Source organism: Austrofundulus limnaeus, unplaced genomic scaffold (assembly GCF_001266775.1).
Source record: "Austrofundulus limnaeus strain Quisiro unplaced genomic scaffold, Austrofundulus_limnaeus-1.0 Scaffold522, whole genome shotgun sequence".
Classification (NCBI taxonomy): domain Eukaryota; kingdom Metazoa; phylum Chordata; class Actinopteri; order Cyprinodontiformes; family Rivulidae; genus Austrofundulus; species Austrofundulus limnaeus.
In genome coordinates, this window is record NW_013952924.1 from 124,451 (window position 1) to 145,248 (window position 20,798).

A 20,798-nucleotide genomic window follows, 5' to 3' on the forward strand; every position below is an offset into this window, starting at 1 on the left:
GCTCCCAGGCCTCTGGTAGAGGACCCGAGCTCAGAGGATGAAAGAGACCACCCGCGGAGGGTGAGAAGGGAATATTTTTTACTAACTACACGAGTAGAAGTCCCAACTAACTTCTGGATCATTTAGTAAATTAGGTAGTGTGCACAGGAGCTAAAGTAATTCAATATTTTGCATATGTCATAGTTTATGTTCATCAATGTGGGTAAGAGCAGATAATAAGAAAACTATTCAAAATGAWCTGAAAGACTGGACAACAATGAAAGCAGTAATTATATTTTATTGGTAAATGTATCAAATGTTAATCAAACTTTAAAATAAAGTTACAAAATTATTTTTACAAATGAAAACTTAAAATTGCTCCTWCTCACCTCGTCCAGTGTTTTCTCTGCCAGGATTCTCAAAAACATAAATTAAAACAATATGATGGCATTAATCAAATTTATAGCCATGCAGACTGTTTTTACCAAATAAGCTCTGAGCCTTACCCACAAGGCTAAACCTGTCCATCCTCAGCTCAAATGAACTTAAACCTGTAAATAAAAACTCTGACAATAATTAAATAATAACCAGATCACTGAGTCTGACCTCCAGTTTTATATCTTTAATTATTCACCAACACATTAATTATTGCACATTGCTAAAATGTGGGGKTTTTTTTCATAGCAGGCTCGTAATTATTAAAAATAAAACTTCAGTTTGTTAGTCCGCGACGATTAAAAACGATTAAAAAAGGAAACAAATGTGTAAATTTACATTGCAAATGGCAGCGCTGGCCAATCAGCCGGGCGGAGCGTCCTCCTCCCAGCAGCTCAGCCAGCAGGAGGAGGCGGAGGAGGAGGAGGATGGAGGAGACCGCAGAGGAGAAATAAGACACCTCAAACCATCCGCTGTCGTCTTCTCTAACAAACACCGGGGCTTACATGGCAGCTGATTACGATGTAAGTATAGAAATGTGAGTTTTTGTCCGGGAAAACGTGTGTTTTTGTTCGGCTGCTGCCGCCCGTCGATGCTGAGCTGGCTGTTTTTATTTATTTATATATTTGTCATGTTTTTGGACCGCCGGGTTCTCGTTGAGGAGGAGGTAATGTTCTTGTTCTCGGTGCAAAATTAACCTTTTAACGTTTRGTTTTTATGTGCCGACTATTAAAAATGAGCACAGTGAGTCCTCGGGGAAGCTGTTGTTGAGGACAGCTCGCTGTGACGCTTCTCCAGTTAACCCTGGAGGTATTACCGCTTTCCAGCACATAGCCGGATCCCGCGCCCCTATTAGGGCATTGTAAAGCCAAGGCGTAATTACTTCGCTATAAAACATTGACAGTTCTCATATAGATAGCTGAAACAAACATTTAACTAATAAATGTGTTTTATGGTTCACAAATAATAGCGAAGATAAACGAAGTGACCCAGAGCGTAGACGGAGCCCACGCAGCGCTCCGTTATACAGCAGCTTAGCTTTCCTTTGACACAAAAAACGGTTTTTATCCACAAAACACGCTACTTAAGGCATAAAGCATCGACAACCATCAGTTTCACCTATTATATAGACCATAAATGTTTAATTACCGCAGTAACTGGACATTGCATCGTGGAGTGTCGGATTAAAAGCTGTTTTGTAACGTGTTTATGAATGAACGTCTGGGTCATTATCAGTGAGTTTATCAGGTTCAGCATTAAACGTCAGGAAATAGACACCCCCCGCTTTCATCCTGTGGCAAAGAGAAACAGAAAGAATTGAGGAAACTCCTCTGTTTTAATTGTATTTGAGTAAAACCAGAAATTATCTCAAGTTATAATGTATTGGAGTGTTTTTATAATTAACACAGTGACATTCGAGTAGCTGTATTTAATTTACAAGCAAAGTATCAGGTTSTTTTAGCTCTTGAACATGTAAATGTGTTGAAGTGGGGTTCCACGGAGTGGTTGTGACCAGTTGATGTCTTACCTGTTGCAGATGGCTCTTTGAACCATCTCGTTTTAGAGAACTAGAGTTAAATTTTGAAAAAGGATCAGCACATTTTAGGCAACTCGGGATTTTATTATGATTCAGAGAGGGTGTTTCCCCAAGTATGTTATAGGGCTGGTGGGCCGCCATGCATTACCGTGTGATTGTGGGAACATATAGATATTTTATAACTTGTGAAATAATGTTTGCATGAAGCATAAAATAACTAGGATCTGTGTTGTTGTAAGAATAGCAGTCTACTTTGGTCCTGCTTACATTAACTTTCAGCTAAAAAGCTATCTACAACAGATAAGATGCCCCACTTCAGAAGATCTGAACTATGAGTTAAGTTTTAATCAGACATGTTATTTTATTCTGCTCTGTCTCTGATCTTTCTGTTGCTGCAGTGAGATGTTCTCCRACATGCAGCGGAGTACCAAACTGCCTTCCACTAACAGGAGATAGCCAGCATGCAGGATGGAGCGACTAAGAGGAACGTCTCTTGTGCCTCGTGTGACGCGCCAACCGTTCCTGAACATGCACSGGACTGCTGGATCCGTGTGTCTCGTCCTGCTGTCTCTCGTCTCCTCTGGCGCCGCCGGGGCCCTGTCTGTGGACACGATAGCAAACGGCACTGAGACCAGCAACGGSACACAGGACGGCTTCGTCCCAGTTGTGTTTGCTGGAGTGAGCCAGATAATTGCCCGGGAGGGGAGCTGCGCGTTGATCGATTGTAACGTCACTGGAGACCCATCTCCCAGCATTCAGTGGTTCAACTCACATGGAGACCGGCTGGACACGCAGGCGGGCGGTGAGGAGCACTTTTCTCCCTCCAGGAATTACTTGTTCATTAATTGTAGCTGCATTAGACACACCACTGAACTGGATTTACTCAGTAGCCGTGTTTCCCATCAACGTTTTTTAATGCTCATTTTGAAGTATCGCATCAGAAAAGGTGAAAGGAAACGGCATGATTCGAAAAAAACTCCTAATTCGCATCAAAGTTGATACGCTCACGAGGTGGTTTTTGTTTTTTTTTTTCGAAAAAGAGTTAATGCGCAAAAGGAGAGATGGAAACATGTTTGTTGAATAAGTTCTGACGTAGAGAACATTTACCTCACATGTTGATCAACTGTTCCTGCTGTCAGTCTGAAACTGGTACCAGAGTGACTGGCAGCTGGACGCTCCTCCCGCTGTCGGTGTATTCTCAGTAAATCCCGTTACGTAAAAAGAATTGCATTACTTCCTCTATATCTACCGACCGTGTGTAACATCGCCAAAACTAGTTGATGACAGAATAATTACAACTTACCCGACAGTAGCAACACGTTCCTGATAACTTCTCTCCATTTTCCTGAGATGCGACTTTTACTTCCTGTTTACTACACGCTTGCGTCTGACGTAACTGATTCGCTTCAAGCCAGTTGATGGAAACACGGCTAGTGTCAGTCTGGGAGAGTTTTGATCATCAGAGAAAACAGTAAAAAGGTTATTTCCCTGGAAGTTGTTCTTTGGACACTTTAAAGRGATCCACTATTAGTTGTAACATTAGACTTTATTTGATAAACATTTATTTTAACTGTAAAATACTAAAAATACTGTAGGCTGTTTAGTTTTGTAAATTTTTAAACTAAATTTTTAAAAATGTATACCTGAGTTTAGCTTGTTTGTCGCGCTAGCGCCGAGCTAATACATATAAGGCAATGTAGCGTCTGCGCTAAAGCTAACAGGCTAAGCTGAGGTTCTTCTTCCATGAAGCAGCTCTGTTGTCCTCCATCCATATTTTCAGTTACAGGCTGAGTCATTTCTACCTTCTCCTCTCTGTCAACGCTCTCTGGTTTCATTTAAAAGAGTCGATCATCAGATATTGTCCAASATTAACCTTCAGGGTGGATATAGCTCGCTAGCAGCCTCGCACAGAGGACATCATCACCGATCACGTCATCATTTACCCAGAATGCTTTGAGTGTAAATAAAATGGCTCCGTCCGTGTAATATATTTTAAAACATTTGCAAAACTAAACAGCCTACAGTATTTTTAGTCTTTATTTTACAGTTAAAATGTATCAAATAAAGTCTAATGTTACAACTAATCATGGATCCCTTTAAACCAGTGCTTCCCAACCTACTYTCCTCAATAACAAAGATAGTTGTTGTTTACCACTGAAATTCACAGGGTAGCTGCTGCCAGTTAAACTGTAAACAAGATAAAATTACATTTAGTTTTTTTTTCATAACATTCATACAAACACAAATTTATAAAAATACATTTGACCTCATAATATAAACAAGTCAGCTAAATCTGTGTTAAATCTGAACCAGAAACTTAATTTACCCCTTTAAAACATTAGTCAATAACAAATCAATATTACTGCATATTGTGCAAGAACCAAGCATTAGCATCGTGCTAATTAGCTGCTAATCTACACAGTTAAACAGATGCTTAATATTGCAATAATAATCAACTTACCACATTGTGTAGTGTATTTAACTGTAAATGTAGAAGGTTGAGTAAGTTTGTTTGAGATGTTTCCTTCTTTTAAAGTCATTTCCTGTTTYACAAAACGTTTTTCAGAATAAAAGTAAACAAGCTACAGAGCCCTCTAGCCAAACTTTGACCAACCCTCCTCCCCAGGTTGAGAACCACTGCTTTAAACATCCAGACTTAATAAGCTATTGAAAAAAAAAACTATTACTAATACAGACTATTTTTAACAGTGCCAGCTCAGAGTGGATTAATGTGGTTTGTTTGGGTATATTCCAAAACATCCACAGTTGGAAAAGGTCATGTGTCCATCATGGAAAACTACTGCTGCTTACGTTGACCCATAAGTCTTAAAACGCTCTGGAAGAAGGTTTTATTTCCCACCGTTCCTTCCTTAATAGGGAAGGAGGAACGCAGAGGGAAGAGAGGTTTGTTGTTCCGACATCTCGTCTGCACCAACCTGTTGAAACCTGCCATTAAAGACGGCACAGGCAGCATTGTTCTCATGACCTAAAAACCCAGARCAGCACCTGCAGCGGCGCAGCTTCTCCCCTGGGTTCCACTCAGGAGTCTGATCAGAGCGCTTCTCYTTCCCTGCCCAGCTGCTGCTGGTGGCTGGCCACAGAACGTCTGATTTATTTCTACATGTTTTTGTTGTTGTTCTGCACACCAGTCATCTTAGGATGCAGTGCTGGAGATAAAATTAGACAGCTTTTCTTTCGCCTCCAAAGGCGGATGGGTGGGATGCAGTAAGTCGGTCAGGCTGCACTTCCTGAAGGCCCATTCATCTCCTCCTGAGGATGCCTGCGTGGGAAGTTATTTGTGATCGTTGAGCAGAAAGCACCAGAAGCAGTGGTTCCTCTGCAGGCAACCTGTTGTTAGTCAGTCAACCCTGTGTGGAGTTTAAAGGACCGATTCAACCTTTATTTTGTGCTTTTATTATGGCGTTGCTGAGCATCAGCACAGATTCATGAGGGCTGAAAACATGACCACAGGCTCTAGACTGTGGGTCACATGGTGTCCATGGTTAATCCTGACTGTAAAAGCAGGTCACTGTGTGTGTTTGTGTTACATTGCGCTAAAATAAACTAAAAGTGTTCCTGCTCAGCAGGAAGTGGTTATTATACCACATGCAGCTGTAATTCATTTTCTATAGCTGTTAATATAATCAGTTTTTGAACATGTTTGTCTTTTTGACAAATTAATTACCATGTTGTAAAGACGAGTGCACTAGAAGCTGCCTTTGGATTTTCATTAATGATTACAGAAATGACCACGTCTGGCTAAAGAAAAAATGCTGACATTGTCAAGATTTAGAGTAAAAGTCAGTGGTTTAGATATTGTTATCACTCATTTAAATCCTCGTCCATCCAATTGATATATATTACTGGACTGGGCGTCACGTGACCTGGGCGTGCTTCGCAGGGGGGATTTTTATGTGTTGAGCTAATGCTAACGCTAACCATTGAAATCAATTATCAGAACGTAGTGCGGTGCAAACAAATGCTTTAAAAACATACAAATGGTACAAATACTTCACAATAAACTACATAGTTTGTCAAGTGTTTACAAGAGCTAAAAGGTTTATGTTTCACAATATTAGCATATTTAACCAAAATTCATTATTTTAATTGTACAGTGTGCTAACGTTAAACAGCTTCAATGTTCATGTTTAACCTTATTTAAAATTGCTTTTTTTCTGTTGTCAAATATATTATTTACTGATATTAAACATGTAAAATATGGACTTTATTGGATTGTTGACTAGTAAGACTGCATATAAATTCAGAAATCATCATGTAGACTCACTAATGACAGACACTATGTAATGATTGAGCATCATAAACAAAATAGGCACATTGTCAGACAGATTGGTTTATTCAGATATTTTCTACATCCAGTATTAGTGTTTTTCAGCATTTCCAGAGAAAAATGAGAAAAAAACGTGTGCCAGCTGTGGGTCGGCTTCAGATACAGCCTGCATTATAATGAAGCTGAAGAATAATTCTTTGTAATAAAAATACATTCATTAAACAATTCTTTGTGACATGAAATAATTTATTTTATTTGTTATTAATGTTAAACTTACTGTAATTTACAGCAAAAACCTCTATAGTTGTTTTATAGAAGAAATATTTCTTAAAGATACACACTATATATACATATATGAACATATATACATACAAGAGCTTATATATATATATATGAAATATTAATTTTATTATTTTAAATATCTAAGACTCAGTTCTGATTAATAAATATATGTATGAATATCCAGCTGGTCAGAACTCATTGACTTTAATGAAAAACCACCTCTGGAATGCAAAATACTTACTTTAAGCCACTGTTTTAGTAATTTAAATTAGTTATCTATTTTAAATTTCCATAACTATAAAATTCACAATTTCCTCAGCTTTATTTTGAACCTTAGTTTGTAAAAATTGAGCAAGAAATAAGGAAGTTATAAGAGTTTTTCATCAGGAACACACCTCACAGTCCATTGACCTCCATTCATTTTGTTGAGGCTCCTCAATGCATTATAGAACTCCAGTGTGTGCACGTCAATGTAGCTAGCAACGCCCAATCCAGTAATATATATCAATGGTCCATCCAGCCTTACATGTTGGAGCCAGAGGAGAACGAAGACAATGAAATTATAGTTGACGAGTTCAGACCATTTTTGGAAGTTTTGTCACAAAAACTAGCATAATAGTTCAGACAGTGGAGAAAACTGAACGGGTTGAAAAATATGACCCAACAGGATATAAAGATTTCTACACAGCCCCAGGAGAGACTAAATTCAACTTCTCCTAGACTGCAAGTACACAACAAAATGCATTTAATGGCTAAAAAAGTAGATTTTGCATGATATGCAGCTGGCTGGTTGCATAAACTTTCATTAAGTCACAAAATTAAGCTACACAGTTGACTTACTCTTACACACACCAACCTTTTCAGCTCTGTGACTACCTCTGTTAGCAAACGGTTGACTTCAACCTCATCTCATAAATCACACAAACAGAAAGATTGTGTCTCAGTCCTGACTTGTGAGAAGGACCAACATCAAACAGGAAGTCACTTTTAGTGGTTTAGTCCATTTTTTTCATGAAGTTTTGTGTGTCTGCAGACGGGAAGTGGTGGCTGCTGGACAACGGCGTCCTCAACATCACCAGCATCGAGTTTTCCGACCGTGGAAAGTACACCTGCATGGCGTCCAACGTCCACGGCAGCTCCAACTGCACGGTGACCCTGCGGGTGGTCTTCACCAACGGTGACATGGGCGTGTATTACATGGTGGTGTGTCTGGTCACATTCACCATCATCATGATCCTGAACATCACGCGCCTCTGCATGATGAGCAGCCACCTGAAGAAGACGGAGAAAGCCATCAACGAGTTCTTCCGCACCGAGGGCGCCGAGAAGCTCCAGAAGGCCTTCGAGATCGCCAAGAGGATCCCCATCATCACCTCGGCCAAGACCCTGGAGCTGGCCAAGGTCACGCAGTTCAAGACCATGGAGTTCGCGCGCTACATCGAGGAGCTGGCCCGCAGCATCCCGCTGCCGCCGCTCATCATGAACTGCCGCACCTTCATGGAGGAGATCCTGGAGGTGGTGGGCGTGGAGGAGATGAGGCACACCTTCCTGCGGCACGCCAGCGAGGGCCGCCACGACGCCATGAGCCGCCTCTCCTCCATCGGGGTGCGCGACGTCTTCACCATCCTGCAGGTGAGGGAGCGGGAGCGCAGCGAGTCGCCCGCCGCCGACTCTGACAACTCCTCCATGCAGGAGCAGCCGCAGCACATCGCCATCCAGGCCTCGGTCCACCCGCCGCTCGCCTCCGACGACGACTGCGGCGTGGAGGCTCTGCCGCCGCAGCCCGAGGCGCTGCCGCCACCCTCGTCGCCTCCCCTGGCCTCCCCCACACCGCCGCCGCCTCCCACTCAGCTGGAGGAGGAGGGGGACACTGTGGGAGGAGACGCAGCCAATCAGAGCCCTCCCTGCCAGGTGTTCTATGAAAGCCATGTGTGAGGGAAACACGGAGGGAAACTTCCTGCTATGCATTTCCACTTGAAGACCCACAAAAGGTCCACGAAACATTTTCAGTTCTCCATCTGCAAAGAAGCAATCACGTTATATTTATCCTTCCTGTAGAATCCTCTGACGAGAAAAACCCTGAAGCTTTTCAGACGTTTCAAMCTTTCTTGCTTGAATGTACACAAGAGGAGGAGGCATCTTTATTATTAATATTAGAAGCAGAGGATTGTAAGAGGAGGAGCCGAGGGACTAGTTTTAAGTTCTTAGTTTCTTTCAGTGTTTTAGAATTTCAGTGACTTCTGCCTCACATCGCTCTTTTTCAGCTTCCTTTCCTGCATCACTGCTGTTAAACCTCTGCTCTGCAGCTGCATGCTGGGCTGATAAAACTGAGTGTGTTTGATCAGTGTGTTTACAGACGTGTGGTTTTTATTTCCCCACTTCATCTTTAGGTTTGTAAGCACTTCTGTCCTCCATCATCAGATGTTAGGGTTTAAACCCGTCTCCAAGCTTCTGCAGAGGCTTTCCAGCCGAGCTGTGCTTCTGCCTGCATGCTCCGAGCTCGTTAAAGGACTCCTCGTGTTTCTTCCTGCGTTCGGTGAAAACTCCAGTCTGCGGTTGGAGATGAACTGGACCCTGTTCTGCTTTTACTGGTGCTCTTCAGATGCCTCTTTTTTTTGTAGTGGAATAAAATGCAAGCGCTGTGCTTTAAGAGGAGAAAACAAGAATGTGTTATGATTTCTGCATTTAATGCATCCTCTTTGAGACTTTCTGCTGAAAACTGGCTCAAATATTACCAACTTTTAAAGTTGAGCAGGAACTAATATTCACAAACTATTGTCATATCTATATAAATTAAACCCATTAGTTTCGTTCAGTTTATAAAAAGCAGCCCAACTAAATCACAACAACAAACTAATTACTTTATATCTTTAAACTACAAATATTTTTCCCCATAACATAAAAATGATGTAAGCCTGTCTCATGTCAGGGCAGTAAACCTCACCTGCTGTGATTCAAAGGTAAGGAGGAAAATACATCAGCTGATGTGAAAAGAAATGATTACTTCCTCTAGACCAGAGGTTCTCAAACTGGGGTGTCCCTGAGAGGTACCTTGGGGTTCCTCAAAATATTTTCACTAAATTGTTAATTTGGTTATTTTTAAAAATGCATAGAGAGCAATAAACTAATAAAAGAAACACAATAAACTAAATAAAAATATATATTCCCATGGCATTTTGGGGTTGAAATGACAATAAATCTTTTAAATTAGCATGGTGTTTATGAGGGGGTCCCTGGGATTTTTTTTCGCCCCTATAAGGTTTCCCCAGACCCAAAAGGTTTGAGAACCCCTGATCCAGAAGTGCCTGGACCAAGGCAGCTCCTTGTTCTTAAGCTTCAGTTTTCATCAGTGCAAACAGTTTCATGACCCAAACAACTTTTGAAAACTTCAACACAAAACCTGTCAGAGTCCAGTTCAACATGTTCAACCCTGAACCTGAAAACTGTAAACTTAAAGAGACGGCTCAGTTCTATAAACAAACAACATCTTACCTGCTGTAGAAAGAGCTTTGACCGATCACTATAAACAACTGATGTTTACATTGAAGCCAAAATGATTGTGTCTTCACATTTAACATCATTATACAATACTAGATAATTTAACATTAAATGTTAAATTAACTAGTTAAAAACATAGCTGGTTTTAGGTCCGTAAAATCAGTGATTAGGTKATAGATTAAAAGATAAAAACACTTTAAAGCAGTGACGGGCACAGTTACGCTAATAGTGTAACAAATTTACTGAGCGGATTAGCATTTGAATTCATTTTATAATCACAATATATTTTTTAGTTATTTCCCTGCCGCCTAAACCTCATTCCTACTAATTYAATATTTCCTTTTGTGTGCACCAGTGACCTGATTTCCCAGCATCCTTTGCAGCAGAGATGTCATTCAGTCCGACAGCCTTTTCATTTTGTTGCAAACTAAAAAACTGGGGCATATGAATATTTGTTTTTAGTGTTAATGTTTAAATATAAGAAATGAATTAGCAGATTTAAGGCTGTAATTTGACACTTCCTGTTTGTCCCCACTGTCTGCTCTCAGTTGTAGCTCCGCCTCCTGGATTAACAGGAACTATTTTCTCTAATTTCACCTAAAAAGAAAGAGACATTAATGTTTTTACCTGTGATCTGCAAAACATTTAGACTTATGTCGACTTTGTTTTGTTTTTACGAAATTTCCCTCTGGGATCAATAAAGTATTTTTGAATTGAATTGTCACATTACACATTTAGGTTTGCTTTGATATTTTTGATAATGTTTATTGACTAAATCTGAGTGGCTCTGGGAACAGAGGAGAACTGGGTGCTGAATTAATTGCCATTTGGTGGACTTGAAATTTATAGGATTAATATAACAGTTTAGCTAAATTTATTTTTATTTAGCTTTCTATTATTAGGGTAACTAAATAAATCGTGTAGTGGTTTAGGTGCTAGCTGTGCCCACCACTGGCTCCAACATGCTAAAAACACATTTAAAGTCTTATTTAGAGACAGAAACTCTGATCCAATCACAGCAGGACTCACTGTGCAACTTGAAGATTTTCTCCTTTTAATTTAAAACATTTTTCTTTACATATTCTCTTTTTAAATGTACAATCAAACAATGTAATCATACATAAAATTCTTCATAATAATAATAATAATAATTCACAACTGTATTGACACTACCCATAAATCAGAAAGTAAAGGAGAAAAAACACCGAGATCGGTTGGAAACACGACGTTAGGCAACACCACGATGATGCTCTGCTTCCTGTCCAACTGCAGGACAGTCACCGCAACGCAAGGACGACAATCACCCCTCACACACACACACACACACACACACACACACACACACACACAGTTGATAAAGATGCTACAGCTTCTCTCCCCCTCGCCTGACAAGTTGCCTCATTGCTCTTCATCATTTTCATTGAATTAGTCAAATTTGAGATGATAAAGCAAAAAAAAAAATGTGCAGAAAAGACTAAAGACCTGAAAATCTTCATCAGCAGCATGTTGGGATTAAACTTTTTGTTTTTTAGAATCAGCCTGAACGTTTCCAAACGGGAGTTCTGTTTTCCTTCCAGAACTGCAGGAAAAATGATTTTTCTTTTCCAGATGTTTCAGGCTCTTAAACTACACTTAGAGGATCAAACAGAACGAGTTTAGGGTCAAACATCTGGGTACCTGACCTGATTTAAATCACTCCAACATTTATCCTGTTGGCTGCGCAGGTTTTTGCAAAACTCGCCTAATTATTGGCAAAAATAATCAATAACTACATTAAATATAGTTAATTTAGCAGACTTAGTATTTCATATAATTTCATTAAAAGCAGTGTAATGACTAATAACCTTTAGATTAAAGAGCATTTGTTGTGTGATCAGTCAAAGGACGTATTTTGTATTGTGGCTCAAACCCAGCAGATTAAATCTTTTTTTTTCTTTTTCAAATGTAAAACTTGGACTTGAAAACAATAAAGTGTCACTTTATCCTCGCCTCTGATCTTGTTCTCTGATCAACTAAAACCAAAGTGAAGGCGTCACGATAACAGAATCACAAAATAAAAACAGACTTTAGGAAATAAAAGGTAACAGTCCAAGCATCTGAGTTTTGGGAGTCTTTTGAAGAAAGAGAGGAAAAAAGTTTAACACTGATATTTTCAACAAAATCACARATCAAGTGTTTTAAATATAAAGTCAAGGCGAGATTATTACAGAGGGAGGAACGAGTTTGAGACCGACAAGAATGGTTTTGTTTGACAGTAGAACTGAACCTGGGCAAGATTTTAAAAACTGTTTTTAGTTGCCTTCATATTAAACGGACCACACACACACACACACACACACACACACACACACACACACACACACACCTGAAATTGGCTCAAAAATGAAAACACACTTTAACTTCTTTCCATTAGAGAGAGAACTTATTTGTTCTTGAAATACAGTACCAACTCTACTTCAGTACCTCTCCGTATCACACACGCACACACACACACACACACACGCACGCACACACACACCTGGGGGAGAGGCTGTGTGTCAGGACCAGGTGATCGTCCTCTCCATTCCCAGTGGTAACCTGCCTGGAATGTCAGAGCGCCACAGACACACACTCATTCACACACATTATTCACAGGTAAACATAGTGGTTTTCCAGAGGACGGACAGGTCAGAGGTGTGTGTGTGTGTGTGTGTGTGTGTGTGTGTGTGTGTGGGTGAGGGAACCTGGAGGTGTTGAGGTTCTTCATCGCGTCCTTCGTTAGCGGTTCATTCTGACCTTTGACCTCCCGTCAGGTGAGGCACAACAAAGAGTGCAAATGGGTGAAGCTTTACAGGTCAGGAGGGTGTGTGTGTGTGTGAGTGTGTGTGTGTGTGTGTGTGTGTGTGTGTGTGAGGGTAACATGCATGTATGAAGTGTCTGCAAGTGCAAAAGTGTGTGTTAGTGTGTAGACAGTGCGTCCCTCCTGTGTGTGTGTGTCGTCAACACTTGACCTTTCTGTGTGTCCTCAGCAGCCGGATGATGATAAAAAGTCTTTCATCATCTTTTTTCCTGTCTACTCGTGGCCGATAAGTCTCTGAGGGCCACGGTCAGTCAGTGAGGTTCAGGGTCCACAAAACTGAACACTAAAACATAAAGAGAAGAAACTGAAACCTAACGGGGGGGTCCGTTCGTCATAGACTGGAGCCGTTCAGGAGGCACACCCCCTCCTCCTCGCTGTTGTCTCCTCCCTCCTCCACRCTCTCCTGGAAGGAGCGGATCAGTTGAACATGATGGACTCTGGATCTTGGTTTGCCGTTTGAGCCATGTGACGGAGGATATCTTTTTTTGTGATAATACCAAGAAGGCGCCTGCAGGGGGAGACAGAGAGGAGGAGACGGGAACATTAAGGAGGAGCGAGGAGGCTCTGCTGGTCTGAATCTGCAGTGAAACCATGAAAAACACCGTATTTTTGTTGGCAGCCTTTCAATGAAATGATAATTATTTAGTGTTTGGTTTAAAAAGTTCTAAAAAAAAAAATCCTGATGCCAACAAAAACACAGAGTCCCCCGGAGAGGCTACAGGAGGAGGAGGGGGGAGAAGTGAAAGCAGATCAGAAACAGCATCTACTACAGAGCAGGGTGTCATTTCAAACACCGTTTCACTTTTTAAAAAATTTTTTAAAGTGTTTGAGTACACAAAGATGGCGAGAGAAAGAAGAACTGGATCCTACAGGCAGGAGAGAGGAAGTTAAAGAGGTTAGGTCTGTAGAGAAGCAGGAAACTAGAAGACTGACACTACCATCACAGGAGTCGGACACTTGAATTATTTTAGTATCTTTTTTTTTCTTGAATTTAAATTCATTTTCTTTGGCAATCATATCCAGGTGTAAAAGTCATGCCCATGAGAAATACCACTGCTTAAAGAAAACTGTTCTATATTTAAAGTGTACTCTAAAGGATTAATTCAAACATGGAGGCCAATTGGTTTGATGAAGGTGGGCAACAAAATAATGTGCATGCCCAAGAATACAATCCTGACAGTTGTGTTMTCGCTGTTTGCTAAAGGCTGGTTTTAATTCAAGCTAGTGACGTGTGGATCGATACGGACCGCTCCGAGACAAACACGTCCGAAATGACGTCATCTCTGATTCACTGCCTCACGTCTTGTTGAAGTATACACCAGCCTTTAGTTGCAAACTCAAAAATCAACGAGATTGCAACTGAAAATTTGCCAATTCTGATTTGCCAACAAGTCTCCAGCAATCTAGTCAGATATYACWTTTCAGCAAGGCAAATCCTGCTTCRAGTTTCTCCATGACAAAGACCACAGCAGAGTGTGGAGACCCAACAGACTTTTTTACAGTTTCTAATGCATTAATCGACCACCACACCTTCACATACATCCATAACCACCTGCTTTTTTTATTGACCTTTATGGTGGTGAAGATCTGACCACTAATGATGAATGTTTCTCCTCTGTGTTTATCTTCATGCAGATATTTTAAATCAGGAATTATCGTCATGACCTCAAAACTAGGTTCAAATTGAGATAAACGATATCCGTCACATTCATGTCAAGGTTTCATTGTGTTCCGCTTCTGACTCCTGTGATAAAATCTAACTTTACGGTTGAGAACATTCATCCTGTGGTGTTTTTCTACTTTGTCAGTAAATAAAAAGGCATCCAGCTGATTACAAAGTCATGTGTTGAAACATTAGTAATGGACACAACACGTTCTCGGACTTGATGTTGGGTGAAGAGGATCATCTGAAGCCAAAACTAGCAGTGCTGCTACAGAGCTGAAGAGCCTGGTCCAACAGGTTAATACAAGGAGTTTGGGTTTTTGTGGATTTAATCATTCAAACCCTAGAATGAAAATACAACACAGTGGTAATGAGTATCAAACTTATCAAACATAAGGAACCAAATCTGAGTGAGCGGGACTCAGATGGTCTTTGGGGGAGGAGGTGAAGTTGGGGGAGACACATTGGGAACACCCGACAGATCAGACCCAGGTTTCTCTGAGCATTGCTGACCTTTTCCACTACTGCCACTTGGTGTAGTGTCGGTACGGTTCGGTATGGTTCCAAGCCATTTCCAGTAGGCCAGATTCATGGAACCAGCCCTTTTTTAGTACCTACTTCATTGTGGTTCCAAGTGGTCCCAGTCGACACCAACATGCAACATCAGAACACTGTTCATCACTGATTGGCTAGGGGGTGGAGACACTGGTTGCATCTAAGCTACCTTTACAACAACTCAAGGAGCCATTTTTTTTTTCAATTGTAGCAGTGACAGTTGTGTTTCCATCCAATTTGAATTTTAATTTTTAGCAAATTTTTTAAATTTCAGAACTTATTCGGCAAATGTTTTTCCATCTCTCATTTTGCGCATTAACTTTTTTCGAAAAACCCAAAAACCACCTCCACCAACTGCCCAAAACACACCCAGTGGAACCAGACTGGAACGTCAATGGAAARGCACCTGAACTGACACATTCCGACACTGACCGTAACCGACACTACACTCAGTGGCACTAGTGGAAAAGGGGTGGGACAACAGCAAGAGATCAGAGTGTGACCAGGTGAAAGTGTGAACACAGTGTTCCCACCAGCACCAGCAGAGTACGGCCCACATTCAGGGTCCCTAAACCAGGTAACCTCAGCCAGGAGGTTTCCCATCACTGCAGAACCTGTAAGCTCTGATGTTTCTACAACATGCTGAAGGAAATGACTCATGTATAAATAGGCAGTAAATAGAAATGTCATCTTATGCTTACTCCAGGTTGAAATAATTGTGTTTAATGTCTCTGATGTTAAATCGGTTTTGTTGGAAATTACAAATAGGGTTAAAAATGATGTTACAATCATGGGTCAAKCTTTTAAATCTGTGTTGTAATTTCAGGGAGTTATTTGGTTGTTTTTATTTCTCCACATGGTTTAAAGATTTAAGTCATACCTCATGGATTTTCAGTTGATTAGATATAGATGAAGTTCTCAAGGCCAAACTTGAGTTAATAGTGGTTTACATGTAGCCTGAGATAATCATGTCTAACTGAGGAGTTACGACTAGATTCAATGTTGAAATTACAATTTTCTTGCACTTAGCCTGCGGGTCTGCAACCTGCGGGTCTGGGGCCACATGTGRCTCTTTGGTCCCTCTGCAGTGGCTCTTTGAAAATGTGTCCAAATAGAAACATTTTTGTTTGTTTGTTTGTTTTTATACCCACAACAGAAATCAATTTGTATGCAAATGTGTGATCAATACTAAGTAAACCATGTTGATTAGCTCATGCTAACCTATTGTGTACTTAAATAATCCAACTTCTTTCTATGATCCTTCTCTCAAATCCATCAGAATTACCTTTAAAGAATTTGAAGACTACATAATTAGGGATGCATGATATAATCGGCATTCATATCGGTATCGACCGACATTGGTCATTTTTTAGAATATCGGTATCGGTCTGATATATAAAACTATATTAACATCCGATATTGATTTCCCACTTTTTATCTTTGTGTTTTTGTTTTGGAGGTAAGATGGTTGGTTGAACAGCATCTGTTTGATCATGATAGTGATATTGACGCTGCGCAGCCAGGAATAACTGAAGTAGAGCCATGTCAGAGGTCTGGTTGTTTATTTGTGGTATCAAAAAGACCCAAGTGTGTTTGTGCGTATATGTATAATAYAATTTGTGTGTTTGTGTAATATTGGTAAATATCTGTTATCGGCCATAACAGCAATAATTATATCGGATATARATATCGGCTGAAATTTTCATATCGGTGCATCCCCCTACACATAATAAGAATTAGAAAAAAGTATGCCTGAATAGTTCAGTTGAACTATTTTTTACGAAAGTCAGTATAAACTATATACAGTATTTTTCTTGTTTACATGAATATAATCTTCTCATTTGTCCTGATATGTAAAAATAATAATAAACAATAAAATTCACAACATATTTTTTTGGTTTTATAATGTCACCTCCACTGGCCGTGGAGGTTCCCAAAAAGGCCTTGAAAAGTTGATAATCACAGTTGTAGCTTGTTTCATGGCTCTGAACACACTTTATTAGTGCGTCAAGAAGCAGAAATGGCTCCTTTGGTCATAAAGGTTGCAGACCCCTGACTTAGCTAAATGCATCAAAGAGGTTTTCTTTCAGAATTTCAACTGGGAAAATGGTCAGAATTCCAAGATCAAATTTAGAATTCTGAAATCAAAGTCATATTTCTAAAAAAAATCCTTTCCTCACAGTGGCCCTAATCCWTTTTTGTTCAAAAATGTTTGTCATCGATCAAGTGCAGACTTCTGACGTGTTCCATTTAAATCAATCTGACAAAGWAAACTTGATAGAAAACCATCCTGAGCAACAAATTGTTTCAAATCAACAAAGCTTCTTTTAACAAGTCAATATGTTTTTTAAAACAATCTGAACACCTGCTGTGTGCTCSACTTCAAACACAGATCAGTCTGAGAAAGGCGGGACTCTGCTGGTCGATGGAAACACTGGCAGGTTAAAGGACGGGCGTTACCCCGCCAAGGTCAAACTACAACAACTGGCACCACTCAACACATCGACACGCACCAGAACTACAAGCTGAGGGAAATGAAGCAGAACGTTACAGATCATTGCCCTCTCTTCTAATAAAGAAATTAATAAATAACCGTGGTCCGCTTTCCCCAAAGCGGCTAACTACTCGCCAAGTTGCTGCTTAGTTGACGGATCTGACGTCGTTGATCTGGAGAGACCCAGGGTAAAACGGTGGGGTCGAGCAGTTTAACAAAAACATAAATAAAAATAAAACAGAGAAAAGCAGCCGTTAATGAAAACAGAAACCCACGGGTGAGGGAATTTGAAAGTGAAATGACTGACTGATGTGAAGTGGAAAAACGGAGTACAACATGAATACATGCCTGCAGACATRTTGAGTTTTATCTCTGACTGAATCCTTCAATTAAAAATAACTAGTTACAGGATTACTGCAGGGCAGTCCAAAAATATTCACTGAAAGCTTTGATTTACGGTGAATTTTTACCAACAGATYGGTTTCTTTTGGCCGGAAGCAACAAGTGAAAAAAGATAACCCTAACCCCCTGCTTGAGATGTAGATTCAAAGAGATAACAATGGTTTTGTACATTCTGTACAAGAGTTCAAGAATATTCTATTTTTAACTTTTCCTGCTTCTTTTCACTTGTTTATTCCATCCAGATAAACCCAAACGCTGCAAATAAAAGTTCACTGTAAAACCGAGTTAATATTTTTGGGCGGCGTGAGTGGAAAGGTGTGAAAACGTAGCACATGTTGGGATGCTAACATGAAGCTGCAGGTAGAGGACTGAGCAGAGCTACAGGTGGTAGCAAATCAAASAAATGAGACACAAAGTTGAACTTAATCCTTCCTGAGCCCCTTTCAGACAAAAACRACAACATCAGTGGCTTCACTTGTTAAACTCAGGGTTTCTCCTACCATTATCCAAGGAGGGCGCCCTTACAGTACCTCCAACTGTAAAATTATTCTGTTACTATGTGGATAACCAAAATAACTCAGTGGTCTCCAGCTGATCCAAAAGTMTGCTGCCAGAGTTCTGATGGTTATGAGAGTTTTTTTTCTGGTTTTAGCTTCTCTCCATTAGCTCCCTGTCAAACTCAGAACAGAATTTAAAATCYTGCTTCTAACTAAAAGATAGAGCCTGGTTGTTGGGAGCTTTTTATGGAGGTTAAATATCTTTATATTTTTTATAACAAACTCAAGGTTTACTTGAGGTTCCTAGAGTTTATAAAAGTTGAATTCAGTTTTCAGGCTCCCCTCTGGTGGAAAAAGGTCCAGTTTCCGTTCATGAGGTTGACACTCTGTCTACTTTAAATACTAGACTCAAGAYTTATTTTCAATAAAAAATCTCCACATTTATACATGTTATTGATGCTATTTGTCCCATAGAAACAACACCTGGACATGTCTGGGTCTCCTTCCTGTCTTCTCAAACCTCCAGCCAAAGGAAGGGCTGTCCATCCTGAACCTGGTTCTGTTCGTTTCTTCCTGGATAAAAGGAAGTTGTTTCTTTCCGCTGTCATCAACATGTTGCTCAGGAAAGGAAGATTTGATTCAATATTTTGGTTTGTGTAACWATTAGAATCTGGACCTGTTTTGGACTTAATTGGACTTGTTTTCTTCTCATGTATAGTGCTTTCAGTTGATTTTTCTTTTGAAATGGTGATTGAATAGAACTTTCTGACCATTTGAATAGTGATTTGGACCCAATTGTTAAAAAAAAACCACAAGATTCTAAAGTTTTATTACTGCGCCTGAGTGGCCTTTATGTTAATAAAAATAGTTTTAGGATGGCTTATGGTGCGTTCACACCGAACGCGATTTCAGCRTCAGGAGCAKCAGGTTTACATRCAAAGTCTATGGTGGACGCGCTTCAATCAGTGTCAGGAAGTGCTGCGGCGCCTCAAGCGCGATTAGAGCAGCGCGATTTGAACAATTTGAACGATCTGAGCGTTCGACGCGCTGAGGCGCAAATCGCTGAAGTTAGAAAATCTGAACTTTTGCAGCTCGACGCGCCGCGTCAACCAATCAGAGAGACTCCACTGTGTGAYGTAGAGACATATTTCCCGACGGGACAGTTTACTGAATGATGTCCACTAACCTGAAACAGAYRGAGMKSMKSYYYTTWRSYKRAAWKRRKKSCTGCAGTCGTGTCCTGATCCGCAGCAATGCGTGACAGCGACTCATCAGACTGGAAAAATAGTCCTGAAAGCGAGCTGTGAGCCTCTTCTCTGAATTATCTGGTGAATTAATTATGAATTAGTTATCTGATGAATGTGACATGCACTTGCTCTCTGTAAATAAAGCAAAGCCACTTCCTCGTCTGACATTAAACAGAGCCTGACAGAGGAGGGAGGGGCGGGGAGGCTCTGCCGTGCAGCGCTTCAAGAGCTGACCTGCGTCTGACCTCAAAGTGCACAAGCTTCAAACTTCAGCGTTGGCTGCGATTTTGAAGCTGATATCGCGTTCGGTGTGAACGCAGCATTAGAGCAGGACTGGCAGCACATTTGCATAAAGTCTAAAGCAGAGATTCTTAGTCCATGGGCTGCGGCCCAATTGTGGGCCGCGAGCGCCACCTTGAGGGTCTCAAAAGAACAATAGTTTTTAACTTTGRGCTGCTAAGCACTGCAGGGCCGGCCCCGGCCGACCCCGGCCCCCAGATGGCCTAGGTCCAGCTCTGCCCAGCCCTCGATGTTTTGCACTGTCATCAGAGCCGCCTCGAAGTGGGTGGGACCTGTTTACCGGAAAAGCGCGCATAACGGTCCTTAAATGTCGAGTGAGACGACGAATGGTGATGCGCAGAAGAGCGGAGAGTTTCCGAAGGCTGTACTTGGCCATACAACAGCAACAGAAAGCAGCTATAGYGAGGCACAGACGGCATCGATGAGTAAGCTAGCAATATTAGCTTGTTACATGCTACCGTTATGAAAGCAGTTGCTTTTTCATAGATCTATATGTTTTTTAATGACTTGCCAGACTCGTTTTGACTCGTCACAGCAAAAGAAATAAGTCGTCAAACTGGGCCGGCCCGATTGGAACCTTGTCTGGCCAGGTTCCAGAACTCGGGCTGGATCCGGCCCTGCAGTGCATAAACGCCTGGGCCGATGGACAGCACTGATTTTGAATATGGTGCAATACACTTTCTCACCACTAGTATCAGTAGTGCGCCACTCAGTTGTTTAACAACTTTTTTTAATATGTAGAAGAAGAACCTTAGAAACCTGCCGAGAATGGAAACTTATTT

General features: G+C 40.8%; 2 protein-coding genes across 7 annotated transcripts in view; one reads left to right on the plus strand and one right to left on the minus strand.

The window, feature by feature from the left end:
* Positions 1-820: 820 nt before the first annotated feature.
* On the plus strand, positions 821-9,184 carry mfap3l (microfibril associated protein 3 like; the record flags this gene model as incomplete). The annotated part of the gene is given in 3 exon segments (XM_014026063.1): positions 821-938; positions 2,350-2,753; positions 7,555-9,184. Coding segments are annotated over 2 exon segments (1,236 nt in total). The 3' UTR covers positions 8,457-9,184.
* A 1,866-nt stretch (positions 9,185-11,050) lies between these two features.
* The window catches only part of clcn3 (chloride channel 3), a 48,891-nt gene continuing 39,143 nt past the window's right edge, over positions 11,051-20,798 (minus strand). For 5 of the 6 annotated variants that reach the window (XM_014026058.1, XM_014026057.1, XM_014026054.1 and 2 more), the window contains one exon: positions 11,051-13,366. In XM_014026058.1, coding sequence (XP_013881512.1) covers positions 13,190-13,366 — 177 coding nt within the window. In that variant the 3' untranslated portion in view covers positions 11,051-13,189. Of the gene's footprint in view, positions 13,367-17,705; positions 17,744-20,798 lie in introns of all 6 variants that reach the window. The other variant, XM_014026056.1, reaches the window with a different exon arrangement.